Source organism: Eubalaena glacialis, chromosome 3, assembly GCF_028564815.1.
Source record: "Eubalaena glacialis isolate mEubGla1 chromosome 3, mEubGla1.1.hap2.+ XY, whole genome shotgun sequence".
Classification (NCBI taxonomy): Eukaryota; Metazoa; Chordata; class Mammalia; order Artiodactyla; family Balaenidae; genus Eubalaena; species Eubalaena glacialis.
The window spans coordinates 120,791,289-120,812,012 of NC_083718.1; the positions used below are offsets into that span (position 1 = coordinate 120,791,289).

The 20,724-nt window shown below is 36.8% G+C and overlaps 2 protein-coding genes across 2 annotated transcripts in view; one reads left to right on the top strand and one right to left on the bottom strand.

Annotated features, from left to right (window-relative positions):
- The first annotated feature begins 383 nt into the window (after positions 1 to 383).
- Positions 384 to 20,344, top strand: CTBS (chitobiase). The gene is given in 10 exon segments (XM_061183931.1): positions 384 to 673; positions 4,816 to 4,984; positions 7,777 to 7,915; positions 8,412 to 8,516; positions 8,519 to 8,590; positions 12,659 to 12,681; positions 14,183 to 14,354; positions 16,269 to 16,366; positions 16,758 to 16,904; positions 20,153 to 20,344. Coding segments are annotated over 10 exon segments (1,407 nt in total).
- Positions 13,992 to 20,724, bottom strand: part of SPATA1 (spermatogenesis associated 1) — a 52,602-nt gene continuing 45,869 nt past the window's right edge. Inside the window, exon 14 of the mRNA XM_061183933.1 lies at positions 13,992 to 14,339. The gene's annotated coding sequence lies outside the window, so the exon portion shown is untranslated. The remainder of the gene's footprint in view (positions 14,340 to 20,724) is intronic.

Below are 20,724 nucleotides of genomic sequence, written 5' to 3' on the forward strand. Positions count from 1 at the left end.
CGCCGCAACTAGAGAAAGCCGCACTCAGCAACGAAGACCCAACGCAGCCAAAAATAAATAAATAAATAAATAAAACTCAAAACTATAGCCTTACACACACACACACACACACAGAGAGAGAGAGAGAGAGAGAGATACATTTATCTATTTAGTCACTATGAAGTATATTTTTCAAGATAGAGAAGAGTTTGTTGGCTTGGCTATAACTTTGAAATATTTAGACTTGGACGAGGGTGAGGTCCGGGATCCCTGGTCTGGGGTCCTGGTTGGGAGGGTTCAGGCCTGGCTTCTGGGGTCCGGGCTTCCAGCAGGAAGGTGGCCCGGGGACCCGTTTTCTTGCACTGGCTGCGCGGCGGGGTCTGTCATCTCGGCCAGGAGTTGGTATGCCACTCTGGGGACTTGAAAATGCCGTCAACAACCTTACCCCTGCTAAGGGACTTCTCACTGCATTTCTAAGCCGCTTTTCCAGAGCTCCTCCCCTGAGGATCTTCTTCCGCTCGCGTGGGAGGTGGCAGCCCAGCGGAACCAAAGCCGGTTCCAGTAACCCAGCTTCTAAAGCACTGGTGTCGCAGACGCTTGTGCTAGGGAGCGTTTGGCGGTTTATAAATGACTTAGGAGTGCTTTCAAAATCTCGTGTGTGCTGTGCGACAGCCCTGGGAAGTATTCAGAACAGGTATTAAGTCCATTTAGACACCTTCCATCACCTTTGGCCAAGAGGGCTTAATGGACTTGCCCAGGGTCACATGGCTGACTTGTGATAGAGCTGCGACTACAAGGGCCATTCTTTGATACTTAGTTTTATACTTTGGGCCATTCGGAAAAAGTAGGTTAGGGTCAGATTGCTGAAAATGGCAGATTTAGGACTGTTCGGAAGTAAAACCGGCCATTAGTTCCCCATTCCCCGACCCTCTTCCTTTAACAAAGAGATGTGCCCATTATTACAGGAAAAAAGAAAAGACCCGTTCATCCATTTCATAAGCTGCAGGAATCGCAATGCCTGAGGGCTGAGGCAGGTAGAGTGAACATGGTGGTGTAAGACGTTCAGGGTGGTAAGGAACAGGAAATCATAGAGCGTGTGTAAAGAGAGCAGCTGATTCTCAAATCCAGCCTGCTTTCCCCCCTTATGAATACAGGCCCACTGTGGCCAAAGATTCCATTTCTTAAGAGAAGCCAGAAATCTGGATTTTTAAAATAATACGGCATTTCCCAAATTTCTAAAGTGTAGGCCAAATAAATTTGCCTGTGGGACTCCAGTATGCACCTTCTATGAAAGTAGATGATGTGGTTCTATCCCCACCCCTATTCCTTTATCCAGCTTTTAATGAGATGCAGGCAGAAACGTTAGGAAATGTGCTTAGGCAAAAGACTTTGGGCTTAAAATCTTCCATTTTTTTTCTTCCTGTCTGCTATTTCAACAGAAGCTATTTCTGTCAACATTAAAACAGTGCTCTGGGTTTGGGCATTTTTGTTGCATAACCCACTAAGCTAAAATTCTTTGTCCAGAGATCTGATCTTTAAAGCACATTCCAGCTCAGTGGAAGTCAGATTATATGTCAGATCATTGATGTAGTGTGACAACTGGGGATTTCCATTTAGAAATAAGTGGATCATTCTCCTTACTGTGGGGATTCACTGTGCAGTCTCATTTCTACAATATTTGAATTGTATTTTTTCAAGCTAAATAACTGAGAAATTTAGTCATTTCATACAATTCAAAACTGCAATCAGCCTAACATACAAACTTGGGGCCTAATACATCTTCACCTCATGACAACACAAGAATAAATGAAGTCTCTCGTGATCAGTTTGGGAGCCAATTTACCGCAATTGCTGTGGGTTAAAAAAAAATCACTTCTGTGTACCCAAATAACCTGACGTGATATGGAAGTTGTTAATTAGTTGAAAGCATAGGCCCCCTCTCAAAAATTATGTGTAACACTAAGCAATGTGTTCTTTAATTTTTCACCAGCACTTAATAAAAATTTGAATATTGTTTGATCTTCTCAGAATGTTAACTCTACAATATTCTATGACAAAAATGTTACTAATAAGAATGCAAAAACATTGTATTACTAATAACGAGAATGCCAAGCATTTACAAACACTACCAAAAGATGTTGATATTAACTGTCAGACTGTATCCTCCCAGCAACTTTGTGAGTTAAAATTTAGTGTCCTTAAACCGATTTGTAGGCAGAAAATGAGATACTAATCAGTGGAAAAACTATATTGAGACTTCTAGTCTCAGTTTTGCACTCATTTCACTTTGGCTTCCTGTTGAAAAATAAAATCTCTAGGAAAAAAAAAAAATTAAACTTCAGGTGTGTGGACTTCCATTTGTGCCCTTGCCCTGGGGCCTGCAAATGTTAGGGGAGGCTCTGGAGATGTCAGGAAGCCTGTGATGTTGGAAACCATCTTTGCACCATAAGGAGAAAATCTACCCGATAACAGAGCCAACTCAGAGAAAAGCAGAGCCAAGAAATGGAGAATGAGACTGAGAACTAGTGATATGATTAACGTCTCCGGGTCCTGAAGATCTACCCATGAAAGTTCAGTTCCTTAAGATAATAAATTCCCACTTTTTTTGCTCAAGTCGAGTTTTCTGTCATTGGTATCAAGTGTCATTCTGATTTGGTTCAGGAAAATTCGATACTTTTATATGCAGGGTTAGCAGCAGGAGTGACAAGATAGCAGTAGGTAAGGAGAATGGGAAGGAGCCGAACTGAGGAGCTTTTGAAAAATGGGGCATGAGTGAACTGTGGCAGTAAAAGAAATATGAATGCCACTCCAGGAATGTAAATGTAAAACACCACTTTTTAGCCTTATACCTAAGAGCAACCTAGTGGTCCACAGATAAACTAAAAACTGGTTCACAAAATTTGTATGAATATGTATATGCTGTTTTCTGGAGAGAGAGTTCATAGCTATTCACAGATCCTCAAAAACAAAACAAAACTGTGAGCTCCCATAATAAGAAATACTGCCCTACTAAATGGGGAAGTCTTCTGAAATAGTGGTGAGATGTAAAATCGAAATGCTGTACTTTAGAGAGATTATAAAATCACTAATTATGGCAGTGACTCTCAGATTACATACCACAACCACCTGCATCAGAGTCACCTGGGGCTCTTGTTTCAAATTCATATTCACAGCCCCCATCCAGACTCAGTGAACCAGAATCTCTGGGGGCAGGGCCTAGAACACTCCATTTGGAGTGTATGATAGGTCAATATTTTGAAATTTTACATGACTTTTCCACTTGATTGATAATTCTGCAGAATTTTATGTGGAAAGCATATTCTTTCAGAATTTCAAACGCATTTTTTCATTGTCTTTGAACTTTAGATGTTGCTGTTGAGAAATCTGATGACATTCTGATTCTTGATACTTTGTGATTTTTTTTCTCTCTGGAAGCTCTTAGGATCTATTCTTTGCCCTTTCCTTCTGAAAACTCCTGTCATTCATTCCTGGAATTTTTCTTGAATTACTTAATTGATGATTTCTTCCCATCTGGACTGCTCTTCCAATTTTCTTTCTTTTTGAAGAGTATTTTTGTGTTACTTTGCTCAAATCTTCTGTGATTTTTCCCTCACTTCTGTGATCTTCTTTCTAATTTCCAAGAACTCTTTCTATTCCCACCCCCCCTTTTAAAATATTTCATCCTGTTGTGGTTTCATCTTCTCTTGCCTTTCTGCGGATATTACTGAGAGTTTTTTTTTTTTTTTTTATGTCCTCCCTACAATGTTTGTTTCCTCCATATTCCTTTTTCTGTTGTTCCTTTTCTATTATTCAATTGTCTTGTTTGTTGTCCATGATTAAAAGTAAGAGATAAAAAGTAAAGAGGGAGCTCTGAGTGGGTGCCTGTTGTTTCTGACTTTAAATTTTGCTATAGGATGATCTGGGGGCATGTTGCCAATATCTTTGGTCAGGCACAAAGTCAGTTATATCCTATTTTAGGTATGGTACCCGAGCAAGTACCAGAGAATTCACCCTCCCCAGAGCATTAAACCTCCAAACTTCAGCCTGGGTGGGAGAGGGGCAGCTGCCCAGAGACATAAGGCTGGAGAAAGGATCTAGAGATTTCACTGCTTCTCAAGCAGCTTTCACCTATTCCCCTTTATTTTCGTACATCCTAACCTCCATCTCCCCTTCACCCCTAATTCCTGAGGCACCTCTTGTAGTTCCAGAACCTTTTGAAGATTCTGTGGTTTAAATTGCGTTGTTTCTCAAGTTTCCGCACTGTTGGGGCCTGGGGCACTTACCCCTCATACTTGTGCTTTCAAGCTTCCAAAATGTTGCTGTCATCTCCCTTCCCTTGTGGGTTGAGGTTTTCACTGGAGTTTAAACATGGGAGGAGGCAAAATTGGAGGCCGTATTCGAACCGCTGTCTTAATTCAACAGATATCTGTATCTTCAAAATCTTTGGGCCATTCCAACCATGTAGCACAGTCATCCCTTCCAAGGCATCCTACTTCTCCATTTTGAGGACTCCCTCCAGTTTCAGACTCCACAAGGAGGACACAAACAACTATGACACAGAGCCAAAGAGAGGCACATAGATGGTAGGCGATATACACTTGAGTCAACTGTCTGCCGGGCACCGAGGCCCCGGCTCCCTGGGCTCGACGTGCTAGGGGCACCGCGGCCTCGGTCCGTCTCTCCCGCAGCCCCAGATCCCCCGGACTTGGCGACCGCCCAGCTCCTCCCCTGCCCACCCAGGGAGCTCGGCCCGGCCCCTCCCCTCCCCTCCCCTCTATAAAGCAGGCGCCGCCCGGGAATGCGGGACAGCTCTGCTGATTGGTGAGCCGCTAGCAGGGCCTGGCCGCAGCTGCGGAGCCGGCGCCTGGTTCCCTCGCTGCGCGGGGCCCCGGGGCTCGCTCCTCTGCTGCCGCTGCCCCTGGCGCTGCGCGTCGGGCTCGGGGCCGACCGCCCGTGCCAGGCCCCAGCGCTGTGCCGTCCCATCACCCATCGCCCCGACTTCGAGGTCAGTGGCCTCTCTCTCCCCTGACGCTCCGGGTCTGGTCCTCAAGGCCCTAAGAGGAGCTACAGTAGAATAACCGAGCCCGAGAAAGAGGTGTTGGGGGCGCAAAACCAGCTTTGACCGCTCGCGGAGGGGCCTTTCTGTCCACGGATTTCCTTCAGCCTTAAAGATGAGGAAATTTTGGCTCAGAGAAGTTGAGTAACTCCTCCCAGGTCTCACAGTAAGTATTCCAACCCAGATCTGACTCCAAGTGCAAATTTCTTGCATTGCCCTGCTGTGCCTCTCCCCAGGCAGTCTGGCCAGACAAGCAAGGAGGCTGGTAAGGAGATACTCCCTAAGTAGCAAGACCCATTGGTTTCCAAGAGAATTGAGGATGAGTTTGAAAGAATCTCAGCACTCCCACGGTCCAGTGGAAGACTGAACGTTCTGCTTACTTTGCTTTTCTATACCTGCCACACAAGAAGGGGGATTAAAAATAGGTCTTTAAGTAAAAATTCCATCTACCCACCTAAGAATTTATAAGGCCTCGGGCAGCTTTAAGCAAACACCCTTTCGGAGGTAACGTGAAGACCACTTGTCTGCCTAGAGTTTGATGACTGCACCAGGAACTGGACACATCAGGCAGGTGGAAAAGTTCAGTCCAAAAGAGCAATTCTTGTGTAAACATAGCGACAATTGCCAGTTCTTAATCTAGCAGATTACGTTTGAGGCAGGGACATTTAAATGTCAGTTAACAAAAGTAATATAAATTGCTTAGAAGAAGTAAAAACGGTGGAAGTGTTTATGGAGAACCTGCCTAGTGTGTAAGCCTAACATCTGAAAGACTTTCTGTAGCACCCAATACCTCTTAGTCGGTTAGTCGGCATCTGTGAGCATTTAGAAAACCAATTATGCAAAGAAGCCAAATTTTGTTCATTTGTATGTTGGTGGTTAATTGTCTTTTCTCTCTACTGACCTATATTTTTCAAAGACAAAGACTAGACTGCATTACTTTTTCCCTTATATATTCAATTGGTTCATCAAGCTATTTTTTAGGATTTCTATTATATCACAAGCTCTCTGTATATTTTTAACATATTCAATCTTAGTTATCAGAATTGAAATAGGGTAAGGTTTGTGACATAAATATGATTCTAAGAAGTCTAAAAACAATGGGCTGTTCAGTTTCACATTTTGTAATTTTTATTATTTCAGTGGGTAACTGCCTAGTAGAAAAATGGGTTATGCACAGTTAATTCTGAAAAATAAACAAAAAACCAAAAAGGAAACAGAAAATTAGGAAAAGCCTGGTTTAATTTTTATAGCTAGCTCTCCCCAACCTCCCCCATCCATTCTCCTCACAGTGGCCCAGTGATCATAGATAGCGCTCTCCCTTTCTCTCTCCCCCTCTCCCTGTGTGTCTGTCTCTCTCATTTTTTAATGCAAATCTTATGATCCTCTGCTTAAAATACTTTAATGCTTCCCATTCATCTCAGGAGAAAACAGAAACTCCTCAGTGGTCTACAAAGCCCTACTTGATCCTGCCACCACCTACCTCAGTAGTTTCATCAGTTTCATCTGTTTCCATGTACTTTGAGGATTTCTGTGCTCCAGCCTCACTGACCTTCTTTCGGCTCCAGAAATTCAGAACTCTCCTGAGGTATTGAGACCTTTGCCCTTTTTTTGTTCCCTCTTCTGAGAATGCTCTTTTGTCTGCATTGGTACCCCTCCTCTGTCCTGTCTAGGTCATTGCCCAGATTTCAGTCCTCCCCTAAAGAGTGTAGCCCTCAGGGAAGTTTTCCTGCCCTACCAGGGTCGCAGGTCCCCTTTATATGCTGTCATGGCGCCCTGAATTTCCATGTAGCCCTTAATACTATTGCATTAAATAACCAATGGACCTGGTCTGTGTCACTAATGCCTAACAATATACCCTGCCTATACCTTATTGGGATTCAATAAATATTTGCTAAATCAATGAATTAACACCTTATTTTGGGATAAAGTAAAAATGATCAGTGCTTCTAATATTATCTGTGGAGAAAAAAATACGGGAGAAACATAACATCAACCACCTTAGTATTTAACTTGAGCACTAGTCTAAGAAGTAAGGTTCACCAGAAATCATTCATAGTAAATGCAGCATCTATGAGTCCATCTGCAGCGGCCAGAAACTTGAGTATTTTCAACCTCCTCCCTTTCTCTTACCTTACTCATTCAGTGGGTCAGAGTCCTGTTAATTTTGCCTTCTTAGGATCTTCCAGATTTATTCATTTGTCTCATAGTCTCCGCTGCTCCACAACTTTAGCTGAGGTCACCATCATCTCTTGCCTGCATTCTTCCAAAGCTTTCCTATTAGATATTCTGCTTCCAGTTTTGCCTCTTTAAACCATTTCCCACTTCAGCTGAAGGGATTTTTCTAAAATGAATACCTAAAATCTGTATATTCTCTTTTTAAAACCCTTTCTCTTGGGATAATTTCTCAGGAGGGTTTCAAATCCTTTCATGATTTAACCCTGCCTACCACCCTCAGGTTCTTCACTATTGTCTCCCTCCAAATTTTAGGCATCAGCCATATAAACCTCCATGCTCTGCCTCCAGGCCTTGACACTTGCCACTATTTCTTCCTAGCCTACCCTCTCCTACTTTCCAGGCCCCACTAATTTCCTCTGCCACCAATTAATTGGGACCCCTATGTCTTATTCACTGTTGTACTCTCAGTGCCTGGCATATGATCAATGTTTAATTGTTACTTTGGGTGGTCAGCATGATATTCTTCTTGGTTTAAGTGAGGGTGCTTATCCCTGTTGTTTTGGCAGGTCTTTGTGTTTGATGTTGGACATAAAACTTGGAAATATTATGACTGGTCACAGATTACAACTGTGGTACTTTTTTCAAATTATGACTCAGAACTTATGTGCTATGCTCATTCAAAAGGAGCCAGAGTAGTGCTAAAAGGTGAGTTACAGTTTTTACCAGATGTGTCTAAGCTAATTGGTTTTACTTGCATCATCTGCTATCTTAAATTTCCAAAAAATTCTCTTTTCATGTTTATATTTTTTAGCATCCTAAAATTAATCTTAGATACTGTTTAATTCATTTCTTGGGTAGAGATATTTTTAAAGAATTAAGTAAACTACTGTACGGTTTTGAGCAAAATATGAATCCTAATTAGCATGATGACCCTTAGCTAGCCATAGTCCATGATTTCTTCTTTTAATTTGAGAATATTACTAATTATTCATAATGGTTATTTAGAAGATTAATGACTAATGATTTTCTGTGATCTTGATATATTATTTCTTCATTTGGAAAACTTAAATTTGGGGCTTAGTATTCCAAAATTATGATATGCTTTAAAGACATTTGGATCTCTTTGGAATGAGTTTGTGAAGTAAATTTTATTAAACTGTGAAAAGCATGTATGTACGAAAGATGTATATTTCTTCCATAGGCGATGTATCCATAAGGGATATCATTAATGCTACTTTCAGAGCATCCTGGATAGCTCAACAAGTTAAGCTGGCCAAAACACAATATATGGATGGAATTAATCTAGACAAGAAGTTGCTCGTTCATCACCTGAATATTATGCATTAACTGCTTTAGTCAAAGAAACTGCAGACTCTTTCCTCGTGAAATTGAGAGATCACAGGTAAAAATTCATTTGTTGTTTTTTGGAAACCCCTTACTTTTCCTATCAAAATGTATTCACGAAGGTATGACAAATAGAATCTCAGTTTTATTGAGTAGGAAGAGTTTCAGTACATCCTAAAAAATTTTCTGGAACTTTTGAGGTTCTTAACTAGAGAAGTTTTATAAAATTTTAAGGTGCCAAATCTGTTCTTTATTCACATCAGGATACAATACTGGAATTGCCCCACCTACTTGCCTTGCAGCACAGTTAGAAATATTAGATAGGCAATGGGAATCAGAAAGGATTTAGCTGCCCAGGCTCTGCTTTCATCAGTGCAGGACAGAAACAGCTCTTGCCTAAGAGTAGAGGTAGTTCTGGGGAAGTGTCTTACTTGCTCCATAGACTCTGAATTACTTTGCAAAGCACCCAAGGCCCAGTAAGGCTCAAAGCCTAATTCCATAGAACTTGTCAGTGCTATGACAAAAGGCAGTATTCTTCCCTACTACCATAATGAGCATGATCAGAGAGAAGATCACAACATAAGGCATCTTGCCAGGCAATGTGTGAGTAACAGAAGGACAGTGTGGCCCCAGATCAGTGATTCTCAAAACTGGTCATACACCAAGATAACCAGGAATCTTAAAAAAATTAAACACACACACGTACACTGGATCCCACTCCCAGAGATTCTTATTCAGAGAAATGCAAACCAAAACTACAATGAGGTGTCACCTCACACCAGTCAGAATGGCCATCATTAAAAAGTCTACAAATAATAAATGCTGGAGAGGGAGTGGAGAAAAAGGAACCCTCCTACACTGCTGATGGGAATGTAAATTGGTGCAGCCACTATGGAGAACAGTATGGAGATTCCTTAAAAAACTAAAAATAGAGTTGCCATATGATCCTGCAATCCCACTCCTGGGCATATACCCAGACAAAACTATAATTTGAAAAGATATATTCACCTCAGTGTTCATAGCAGCACTATTTACAGTAGCCAACACATGGAAGCAACCTAAATGTCTGCTGACAGGTGACTGGATAAAGAAGATGTGGTATATATACACAATGGAATGATCACACTCAGCCATAAAAAAGAATGAAATAGTGCCATTTGCAGCAACATGGATGGACCTAGAGATTATCATATTAAATGAAGTAAGTCAGACAGAGACAAATATCATATGTTATCACTTATATGTGGAATCTAAAAAATGATACAAATAAACTTATTTACAAAACAGAAATAGACTCACAGACAAAGAAAACAAACTTATGATTACCAAAGGGGATAGCGGTGTGGGGGAGGTAGGGGGGAGATAAATTAGTAGTTTGGGATTAACATATACACACTACTATATACAAAACAGATAAACAAAAAGGACCTACTGTATAGCACAGGGAACTATATTCAGTATCTTGTAATAACCTATAATGGAAAAGAATCTGAAAAAGAATAGGTATATATTTATGTACAACTGAATCACTTCGCTGTACACCTGAAACTAACACAACACTGTAAATTAACTATACGTCAATAAAAAAGTATATTACAGAAATTACAAAGGAACACATTAGGATGTTTCCTTCTTAAAAAAAACTATACAATAATTTGTTAGTGGACACACATAAAAAATGATGTAAATTTTGACATCCAAAACATAAAATGTTGGGTGGTGGAGTATAAAAATTTAGAGCTTTTGTATGTGTTCTAAGTTAACAGTTTAAAATAGACTGTTGTAATTATAAGATGTTTTAAAAAATTATTTTATTTCAATATAATTGACATATATAGTATTATATTAGTTTCAGGTGTACAACATAATGATTTGATATTTGTATATATTGCAAAATGATCACCACAATAAGTCTAGTTAACATCCATCACCATACATAGTTACAAAATTTTTTTTAATGTAAGCCACATGATAACCACAAAGCAAAAACCTACATTAGATATACAAAAGAAAATCAGAAAGGAATCAAGCATGCCACTACCGGGAATCACAAATCACAAAGGAAGAGAGCAAGAAAAGAAGAAAGGAAAAAAGGAATTAGAAAATAGCCAGAAAACAATTAACAAAATGGCAATATTACGTAGAAACCTATCAGTAATTACTTTAAATGGAAATGGACTAAATTCTCGAATCAAAAGACACAGAGTAGCTGAATGGATTAAAAAAAACAACAAGATCCAACTATACGCTGCCTATAAGAGACTCACTTCAGCTTTAAGGACACACATAGACTAAAAATGAAAGGACTGAAAAACTAGTTCCAGGCAAATGGAAACCAAAAGTGAGCAGGGGTAGCTATATTTATATCAGACAAAATAGACTTTAAGCCAAAAATGGTAACAAGAGACAAAGTTCATTATATAATTATAAAAGGGTCAGTTCATCAAGAAGGTACAACAATTGTAAATATTTATTGTGGGTGCTCCACATCAGAGCACCCAAATATATTAAACACTAAGATATCTGAAAGGAGAAACGGACAGCAATATAATAATAGTAGAGGACTTTAGTACTCTACTTTCAGCAATGGACAGATTATTCAGACAGATAATCAATAGGGAAACATCAATAAGGAAACTGTAGTTAGATACAGTTAGGCTGGTAAAAGGTATAAACTTTGTTGTAAGATGAATAAGGTCTGAGGATTTAGTGCATAACATGATGACTATAGTTGATTGTACTGTATTGTATAATTTGAAATTTGCTGAGAGTAGAATTTTAGTGTTATCACCAAAATAAATAAATAATAAATAATAAATAAAGGTGATGGCTATGTTAATTAACTTGATGGGAATACTTTTGCATATATATGCATATCATTATGTTGTACACTTAAAATATATTACAATTTTACTTGTTTATTATACCTCAGTAAAGCTGAGAAAAAACTGCTAGGCTAGACAGTGAGTTTTTTGAAGGCAGGGACCAGTTCCTTGATGTCTAACACAATGTTTAAAAATTACTTATTGAATATATGAATGATACCTGCCTTTCAAAATTTTAAATCTAGTTAAGTAGGATATATATAGTATAAACTAATGACTCTAAATCTATCTCAGAATCACCTGGGAGTGCTTGTTAAAAATATGCCCAGAAGTTGATTCTGGCATAGATTCTAGGAACTGTATTTTTACCAAGTGTTATAGGTGATTCTGGTGTAGTTGGTCAACATGAATTTGAGAATCACTGGAAAAATAATAAATGATGTAACGATCAACATCTCTGTGGCTTTATACAAGTAGGGAAGGTTTGTCAGTGTGGAATTCAGCTTTTCAAATGAGTACAATTTAGATCAAGAATAGCAAATACCTGGTATGCAGGCCACCATACTCCTCTCCTCACACATTTTGGTCTCAGACACTTTTCCTTCATTCTGTAGATTGCTGTTGTTAATAGGGTAGAATTAATGTATGGGAACTTATTTGCTAGTCCTGATTAAGCTATAGTGAAAGAGCAAGGGGGAAGAGACTGAGCAAAGACTTTGCAGTAGGAATGTCTATTTCCATGTTTGAGGGGCAAGTAGAGCAATTTGGGCTACTATGTCAAGTTCATGTTAGTTAAGTTAGTGGGAAGTACAGTTGCCAAGATGAACCAGATTGTGGAAGATCCAGGATGTGACACTGAAGAGTATGCATTTTATTCTGTATGTAATGCGTAATGTGTATAGAAAGTATTTGGGGAAGATTATTTATGGTAGTACGTAAAAAAGTCTAGAGGAGAAAGAAAGACCTGTAAGGACTAACCCAGTAATCCAATAACTTGGAATTTATGGTTTGAATTGGGATGATGGCATAACCCTAACACTCAGCAAGTGTTCAATATTCATTGAATTAATTAATTAATGGAAAGGAATGGGCAGAACAACTGTGAGAGGCCACCCAAAGGAAAATGTGAGATTAGTTATGGGGTGTGAGGGAAGAAGAGTCAGAAAATGGCCCAAAGGTTCTTAAACTGGTGACCAGAAAAAAATCACTAATATAGAGCCCCAGGAAGGAGAGATGAGTTTTTGGGAAAAGATGATAATTTAGGATTATAGAATTTGTGATCACAGAATTAAAGAGCTAGAAGTGCTCTTGAAGAATTCTTTCTACACCTTCATTGTTACATGTGGGAAAACAGATCAGATATTTAAAATGAAATAACCTAGTTATAAGAGAGCCAAGATAAGAACCAAAGTCTTGATTTCTTTTCTAATATACTAATGCTGCCTTCTCAAAAATATGAGATTAACCATGACAGGAAACCCAGGTGAAAATATTCTCACTGCTCAGGAGGAAACCCAGCTGAAAATATTCTCACTGCTCAGGAGAGAGGTAAGGACTTACAAAATGGATTTGAAATTTACTTGCTTAGAGGTAATCACTTTCTCTATTACCTTATTATACTTCCATTTTCTAAGAGGGGACAGCGATAAAATGAAGTCCAATATGTAAAAATTTCACTTTATAACCTATTTTGCTGGAGAGCTTTGGGGAAAGCCTATTCTTACAAAGCAGAGCTTCCTTTAGTGTTAATAATGAAAGAATTATAGAGAGAATTTTGAGAAAGTCCTAAAAAGAGTTATAGTAGAATAAATTAGCCAAAGTGTAAATATTTAACTAAAATACCTCAATTTTTTGTAATATTAATCAATACATTTATTGAGAGCCTAATTAAGAAGAAAACTTTTAATGAAGATTTAGAATGTTTGCAGACATATATTAATAAAATAAAGCTAATTAATATTCAGTTAAGGCAATAAATCTTTTTTTTTACATTAGGTCTCAGAACTTATTTATTTTATAACTGTAAGTTTGACCCTTTGACCAACATCTTAAGGCAATAAATCTTTTAAAGAGATTCATCCTTATTGAGGACTGGCTCACTATTCAAAATGAAAGATAATTTAACACTCCAGTTTTATTTGAATATTTCCATAAAATAAGACCATTTAAGTGATTTGTTCAACATTTTGAGTTGATTAATTTATACTTGTAGCCATAAAACACCACTACTCTTTACCTATAATGTTGGACTAAACTTACCATGTAAAGTAATTGTAAATCAAGGGCTCAAACTGCCAACACAGTCCAGTAAGCTTGTGCCAAGAGATGACCTATTTAGCTTGCACGATACTTTTAAGAACTTTTGTATTTGAATTCTTTTAGTGTGCTTTTACTCTCTAGTTGCTTATAGGCCCTACCACACCCTACTGTGATCACCAGTTTCCTTCAATCAGTCGAGTTGCTAGTCTGTCCTCTGAAGGCATGTGACTTTAAAACTCCTCTTCTACACAGTGCCTGCTCCTGGTCATTGTATATGTCCAAATATGCCTGGGTCCAAATATATGTCCATTATCTAAATATATGTCCAAAACATTGTCCAAAATATATGTCTGGGTCAGTCCGTGTAGGCAAAAAATATATTTCTTAGAATTGTTCTAGTTCCATACATGTCAAACCTTACGTCAGATACATAAGTGGTTCTTTTTGAGGGGGGTAGTAATATGAGGCAAGAGAATATATAATCAACAAAACATCTGCCATAATATGCATATTTGATCATGTTCATAAAATGGTTTTCCCACAGGTAACCTTTGATGTATCTTGGTCTCCAAACTGCGTAGGTAGGAGGTGCTATAATTATACCGGAATTGCAGATGCTTGTGACTTTCTCTTTGTGATGTCTTATGGTGAACGAAGTCTGGTCTGGTCACAATGTGTTGCAGGAGCCAATTCTCCCTATACTAAGACATTAACTGGTAAGAATTCACAAAACAATCAGTTATCAGCAATATTAATTCTATAACCTCAAACATTAAGATATATTTTAGTATTTCTAAGTCATTTGTATACCTTTTCCATTTGTAACACTTTCTTGAAACATATAAAAACCTCTTTTTTTAAAAAAATTTACTTTATTTATTTATTTATGGCTGTGTTGGGTCTTCGTTTCTGTGCGAGGGCTTTCTCTAGTTGTGGCAAGCGGGGGCCACTCTTCATCGCGGTGCAGGGGCCTCTCACTATCGCGGCCTCTCTTGTTGCGGAGCACAGGCTCCAGACGCCCAGGCTGAGTAATTGTGGCTCACGGGCCCAGCTGCTCCATGGCATAAAACCTCTTAATTTGAGAGCTTTAAAGTTTACAAAAAGTTTTAAAGTTCTGAAGTTTTCAATTACCTCTAAAAAATCTTGGGAGGAAGGTGTATTATATTAACCCTCTATTATAGATGAGACGAAGGGTGTTAAGTTCTCATGATTGCACAGCTATTAAGTATTATATGGTTGGAACTCAAGCAGGTGTTCTAACCTCAAGTCAACACTTGTCAGAAAGTTACACGAAGAAGATATTTGCTTACTTAGAATTTGATAGAATATTTTTGTTGAAATAACCAATGTTAAATAATTTAATAGCAAAGGTAACTATAATGTGAGTACCTATTATACATGATTGATAGGATTGGCTTTATCTTATTTGGCATTTACTATTAGTACCCATGCTACATTAAAAATTATATTCCTGTTAGAATTAAGAGTACTTCTGATCTGTCATTCATATGATGTGGCCTTTGCATTATCCTTTCCAAAGTTTGGATTGGTTTGTATCCCATCAACCAATTGAATTAAAGACTACTTTCTATCTTTTGGACTTAAGTGAGATTTTCTGGGATAGTTAGCATAGATTTAAGTGTTGAGTAATAAATAAAAATTATTTTCTTTTTCATATAGAGGTAAAATCATAGAACCTGGCCTCATTTTATCATGTCCTAATTGTCTGGACAGAATAGTCTGATCATAAGCATATACTATTTAAAATTTGAAAAATAATTTGTGTTATAATACAAAATAATTATTTAACCCAATGTTTGCCAACTGTGTTTATGAAAGAGATGATAATTATGTATATCAATAAAAGGTTCATTATCAAATATGTTTGGGAAATGATGCATACTCCACCCCTCTCTTGGATATTTAACAGTACACAATAACTTTAAAGCCTCTGAAAAACAGCAAATTTACTCAACATTCTAGCTAATCTTGGAACATATCTTGGTGGGAAAACATAATTTGCAGCATGGGCAAGAAAGGGATTGATAGTACCAGGAATTTGTTCATTTTTCTCTTTGTTTCCTATAACTACAAATTATCTGCTACTACAGAGTAAGATGGGGTCATTCCTTATCCCAAGCTGTAATCCATGCTTATAGGATATTGATAAAATGTGGAACACTTGTGTGTTCTGTAGGTAATTGTGAGACCACACCTGCCAGAAAGTTTAAGACTTACAGAACTTTTCTAAAGCTTTAGAATCTAGAATATCAAATCCATGCCTTAGCAGTTAATAGACACAATTAGCATGCTTTCCTAAAATGTGTCATTGTTACTAAAATGGTCATTGTTCCTAAAATTAAATTTTGTGCATTTTTTGCTTCAATTTGATCTAAATTGTTTTGAATGTTTTCTATTATTCAAAAAGAAATTGTTTAGAAAGTGATACCAAATTTATAGTTCTTAAGGGATGACTTTTATAATATATTCAAAAAACACCATATTAGTATTTTACATAAATGTACCTGTTGTTACAAACTTGGATTCTGAGTGGTTGCATAGCTTGTATAAACACATTAGTAGACATATGAAGAGAAAAAAATATGCTTTTTCTGTCCCTATTTGATTAGGATATGATGACTACATCAAGATAGGCATTAACCCTAAGAACCTTGTAATGGGTATTCCCTGGTATGGTTATGATTATACCTGCCAAAATCTATCAGCGGTAAGAACAGATCATTTCTTATGTAATTTTTTTCTCTTTCTATTATATTTTTTAGAGTCTGTTTTGTTTCCTCTATATAAACTTCATTTTATTTAGAATTTAGAAATTTCTCTCTATATAGAATATATATACTTTATTGAGAATTTATTTAATATAGTTTGAGACTAAAAAGTAGACAGTTTATTTTAAATAATTAAATCCCATACAAGTTTCTGAATATTATATTTCTATTTAATAATGAAATTCAACTTTTATTCCATATAGTCAGGTTATCTATTTATAGTATATATTTTATGTCTAATAAATAATTTTATTATATTTTTAGATTTGCTTAATTGCTTAAGATTTGCTTAATTGATAATCTATAACATGAACATTTTTGCATTTCTAGAATCATGTTTGTACCACTGCAAAATACCCTTGTAAAGATGCTGTATACCGTCAGGTAGCCTATCAAATGATCATGAAGCAAGTAAATAGTTCTACTTCTGGAAGACTGGGGGATAAAAATCAGCAGTCTCCTTATTATCACTAACAAGTAAGACTTTTCACAAGTTATCAATCTTTAGTTTTCATAATTGCGTATTTTCATAATTACATATTTGAAAGTAAGATTTTCTATCAGTTTTCTTATAGGGTACAACATACAGACTGCTGTTTACATGAGTAGACTTGTCTTTGAATCTGTGTAATCAGGAACTTTACTTCCCTTGTGAGTAATTCAAGTTATGCTAATAGTGGAACTGCTCTGCATGGGCCACTTGTCATTTTAGATGATATAATAAAAACATGTGTATCACAAACAGGATTTCCTTAAGAGTTGACAATTATAAATGACGTCTGTGGCTTTTGAAAGAGCTTTGGGCCAAAATAGGTTACTTGCTCTGAAAACCTCTATTTCAAAGTAGCCTCAAAATTCTGATGAGGCTCTTATATAGGGAGGAATGAGGCTGAGAACAGGAGATGTGTCATCAGGGACTTCACAATGGAAAATGGTATCATTTCAAATTTATTCCACAATTCAAACTATGTGATATTCAACAAAATTAAAAATTAGAGACAGAAAAATATTACAAACAGAAACTGGAAGAAACAGAGTAAATGACTAGCAATTCTGTCAGGTGGTGTTTGATAAATAGGAATTGCCATACCAAAGGGACAAAGAAAAGTTATCTTTTCCATAGTTTACCTTTAGCATAATAAAAACTTTTTCACAGCTCAAAAATCTAAGTACAAACCATCTTTAATTTACCTTGAATTATGTTACTACAAAAGGAACCCTAAAATGATATGATGAACGTTAATTCCAGCAAGAATTTACATTTCTTTCTAATGGTCTGGTACCCATTTACAAAAGGATGACTGCAAATATACATATTTAATAAATTATAATTGATATACATGTACATGCCTGTATATCAATTATGTAGAAAGCTTTAGTGTAGAGCTTTTTAAACTTTAGAATCTAAAGTATAAACATTAAACTAGGGTATACTGTGATCCTGTCTTTACCAAACAGTATTTATAGAACTCTGTTCTGGGAACTGTTAATAACACATAGACACACACACACCCACACACACTAGTGGTTACCAGTGGGAAGAGTGGGGGCGATGGGCAAGATAGGGGTGGGGGAGTGGGAGGTACAAACTGTTGGGTATAAGATAGGCTCAAGGATGTATTATACAACACAGGGAATATAGCCAGTATTTTGTAATAACTGTAAATGGAAAGTAACCTTTAAAATTGTATAATTTTTTTTTCATTTTAAAGATTAAACTTAAAAAGAATATACTAAAAAAACACAAACACACACACACAAACACACACAAATACACACGCATGTGCCATGGCCAAATATATTTGGAAAACACTACAAACTGTAAGTCTCTCTTGGAGATTTATAATGTATAACATTATATTCAAGGATTTAAGATGTACTACAGTACATAAAGCCATTTAATTGTTTAACATAGAACCCTGTTTCCTAGCACTCTTAGAAACATGCAGGGGAACAGTGTTTCATGGATATCAGTTTGGTAAAGGGTTTGTTTAACCAACTATACATAGTTTGGAAATATGTAATTTAGAATAAATAGTTTACCCTATGATGTACTGTTTTTTGTAATTCCTGACTTATTTTTTCCTTAACGCATAAGAAGACACATTCTTCAAGATTTTAGAATTCAGGAAACATTTTGATGAGCCTTGAAAACCATTCATTTAATGGCACTTCAGACAACCATCTATTTATAAACAATTTGTTCTTCTTCATTCACTGTAAAATTCCACAGCAACCCAAATCAAGTTTTTGTTTTAACTGAAGAGAATCATTCTGCTTTCTTATGCTGTCTCAGCAATAGCAGCTTCATCTTGCACTCAATATTCTTGGAGGCATACATTCCTTAACCAGGCATCTGTCAAACTTACATATACTCAGTTTTTTATCCTTTGATCCTTCACTATTTGAGGCATTTGAAATTTCTTAACATATCAAAAAGGCTCAAAGTACTAGCTAGAATGATGGCAAAATTCAAAGGTGCATGTCTTTGCCCCTGACTCTACAAAAATAAATCTTTCTAGTTGCCTTTTAATATTGAATCACAATTGGAACTAGAGCATGTATAGCTTTTTCTAGTTCTAAAGATTTTAAAGAATCAAATATAAGATATAGTATGAGATATGCTTGTATGTAATGAATCTACTATACTTAAATATGCCATAGCTTATTCATTTACCAAGTGACTATTGTCCTTTAAAGCAGTCATCTTAGGAGATGATTCTAATTCTCGTGGTGCTACCATAAATAGAAATATTACTGGTATTCATTGAGAATTGTCTTTAAAGAGTCCCCAGAGGTATATAAAAATCAGTAAATTATTTTAAATCACAGATCATTCTATTTTTACTTCCTATCTTTTTCTCTTCCTTTACCCTTTTGCCTAATTCTGCTCCTTTCCTCTTTGTTTTATCCTTTATCCATAGCTTATATACCTTCTAAAAGAGACTGTGTTTAGTACTAGATAGAGGCAAGTGATGCTGGGGAGAAGGACTTTACAGGGTGGAAGGTGAGCATAAGACTAGTTTCTAGTTTGTGGTTCTTAGGTGTGTGCCTAAGTCACCCATGGGGTCCAAACCCAACAGGCTCTTAGACTCAATTCTGTAAGACCTAGAAAAGGAGATGTTTTCTTTGTCCACTGCCATTCATCATAAACAAAATCACCTGTTGAGCTCCTAACTAGGCACATTTCCAGGAACTGTAAGGAAATCCAAAAAAGTATATAAGCTGGTTTTAGAGGACAAAAGCAGTGATTCTCCTTAACCTTGGCTACATAGCAGAATTACCTAATGGAACATTAAAACATAACATAAGGAAACAAATAAATATATGTTATAGCACTAGCCCTGGAAGATTTTGATTCAATAGGTTTCATGTGGTGTGGGTCCCAGGAATCTGTTTTTAAAAGCCCTCACAAGTGATTCAGATGTGTACAGTACATCTTGGTTGATAATCATCAGATCAGAGCAAGGAAAGAATCTTAGGGCATGAGAAGGACTTTAAATAGGATATACTGGGAGGCTCATTTGTGTAATCTCTATTGTTGTAAAAGTGCCACAAGCAATGATATCTAGAAAGTATTACATATAGAACCATGGAAAGTATTATGTATGCCCTAAAATGTTTATTATTTCATTGTATCCTTCTTGAATCGTTGGATTTAAGAAACACCTTTCTCTCTTATTGCACTGAATACTTTAAAGTTACATTTTAATTTATTTGTATAGGATCAGGCTGGACATTTTCATCAAGTGTGGTATGATGACCCTCAGAGCATTTCTCTAAAGGCAGCATATGTACAAAATCGTGGCTTACTCGGCATTGGCATGTGGCATGCAAACTGTCTTGACTACTCTGGAGATGCTATAGCCAAACAGCAAACTGAAGAAATGTGGAAAGCCTTAAAACCAAAGCTGTGACAGAGATGACCATCTTTTGTTAAACTATTAAGGTTTAGAAAAATGATCTGTTTGAACAGATCTAGTTTCTTGAAGAGATTAAAAAATATATACCTTTTTTCACATTGCTATATATTTTAGTTATTAGTATACTCAAAAACAGATAAAGAATAAAGAAATGCTTTGATTGTTTGAATTTGAAAAATACATACCTATTTACATCTTCAGTGTACAACAACATAAAGGTAAGAAACAAGTCAACCTACCATATCAAATATTCCTCTGTATGATGTTTAATATTATAGTTGGGAACAATTGCTTTCACAATTTTATTATGCTAAAATTTCCCCCATATTAAAATATATGCTGACCAATCAATGCTAATTTTTAAAATATGTATA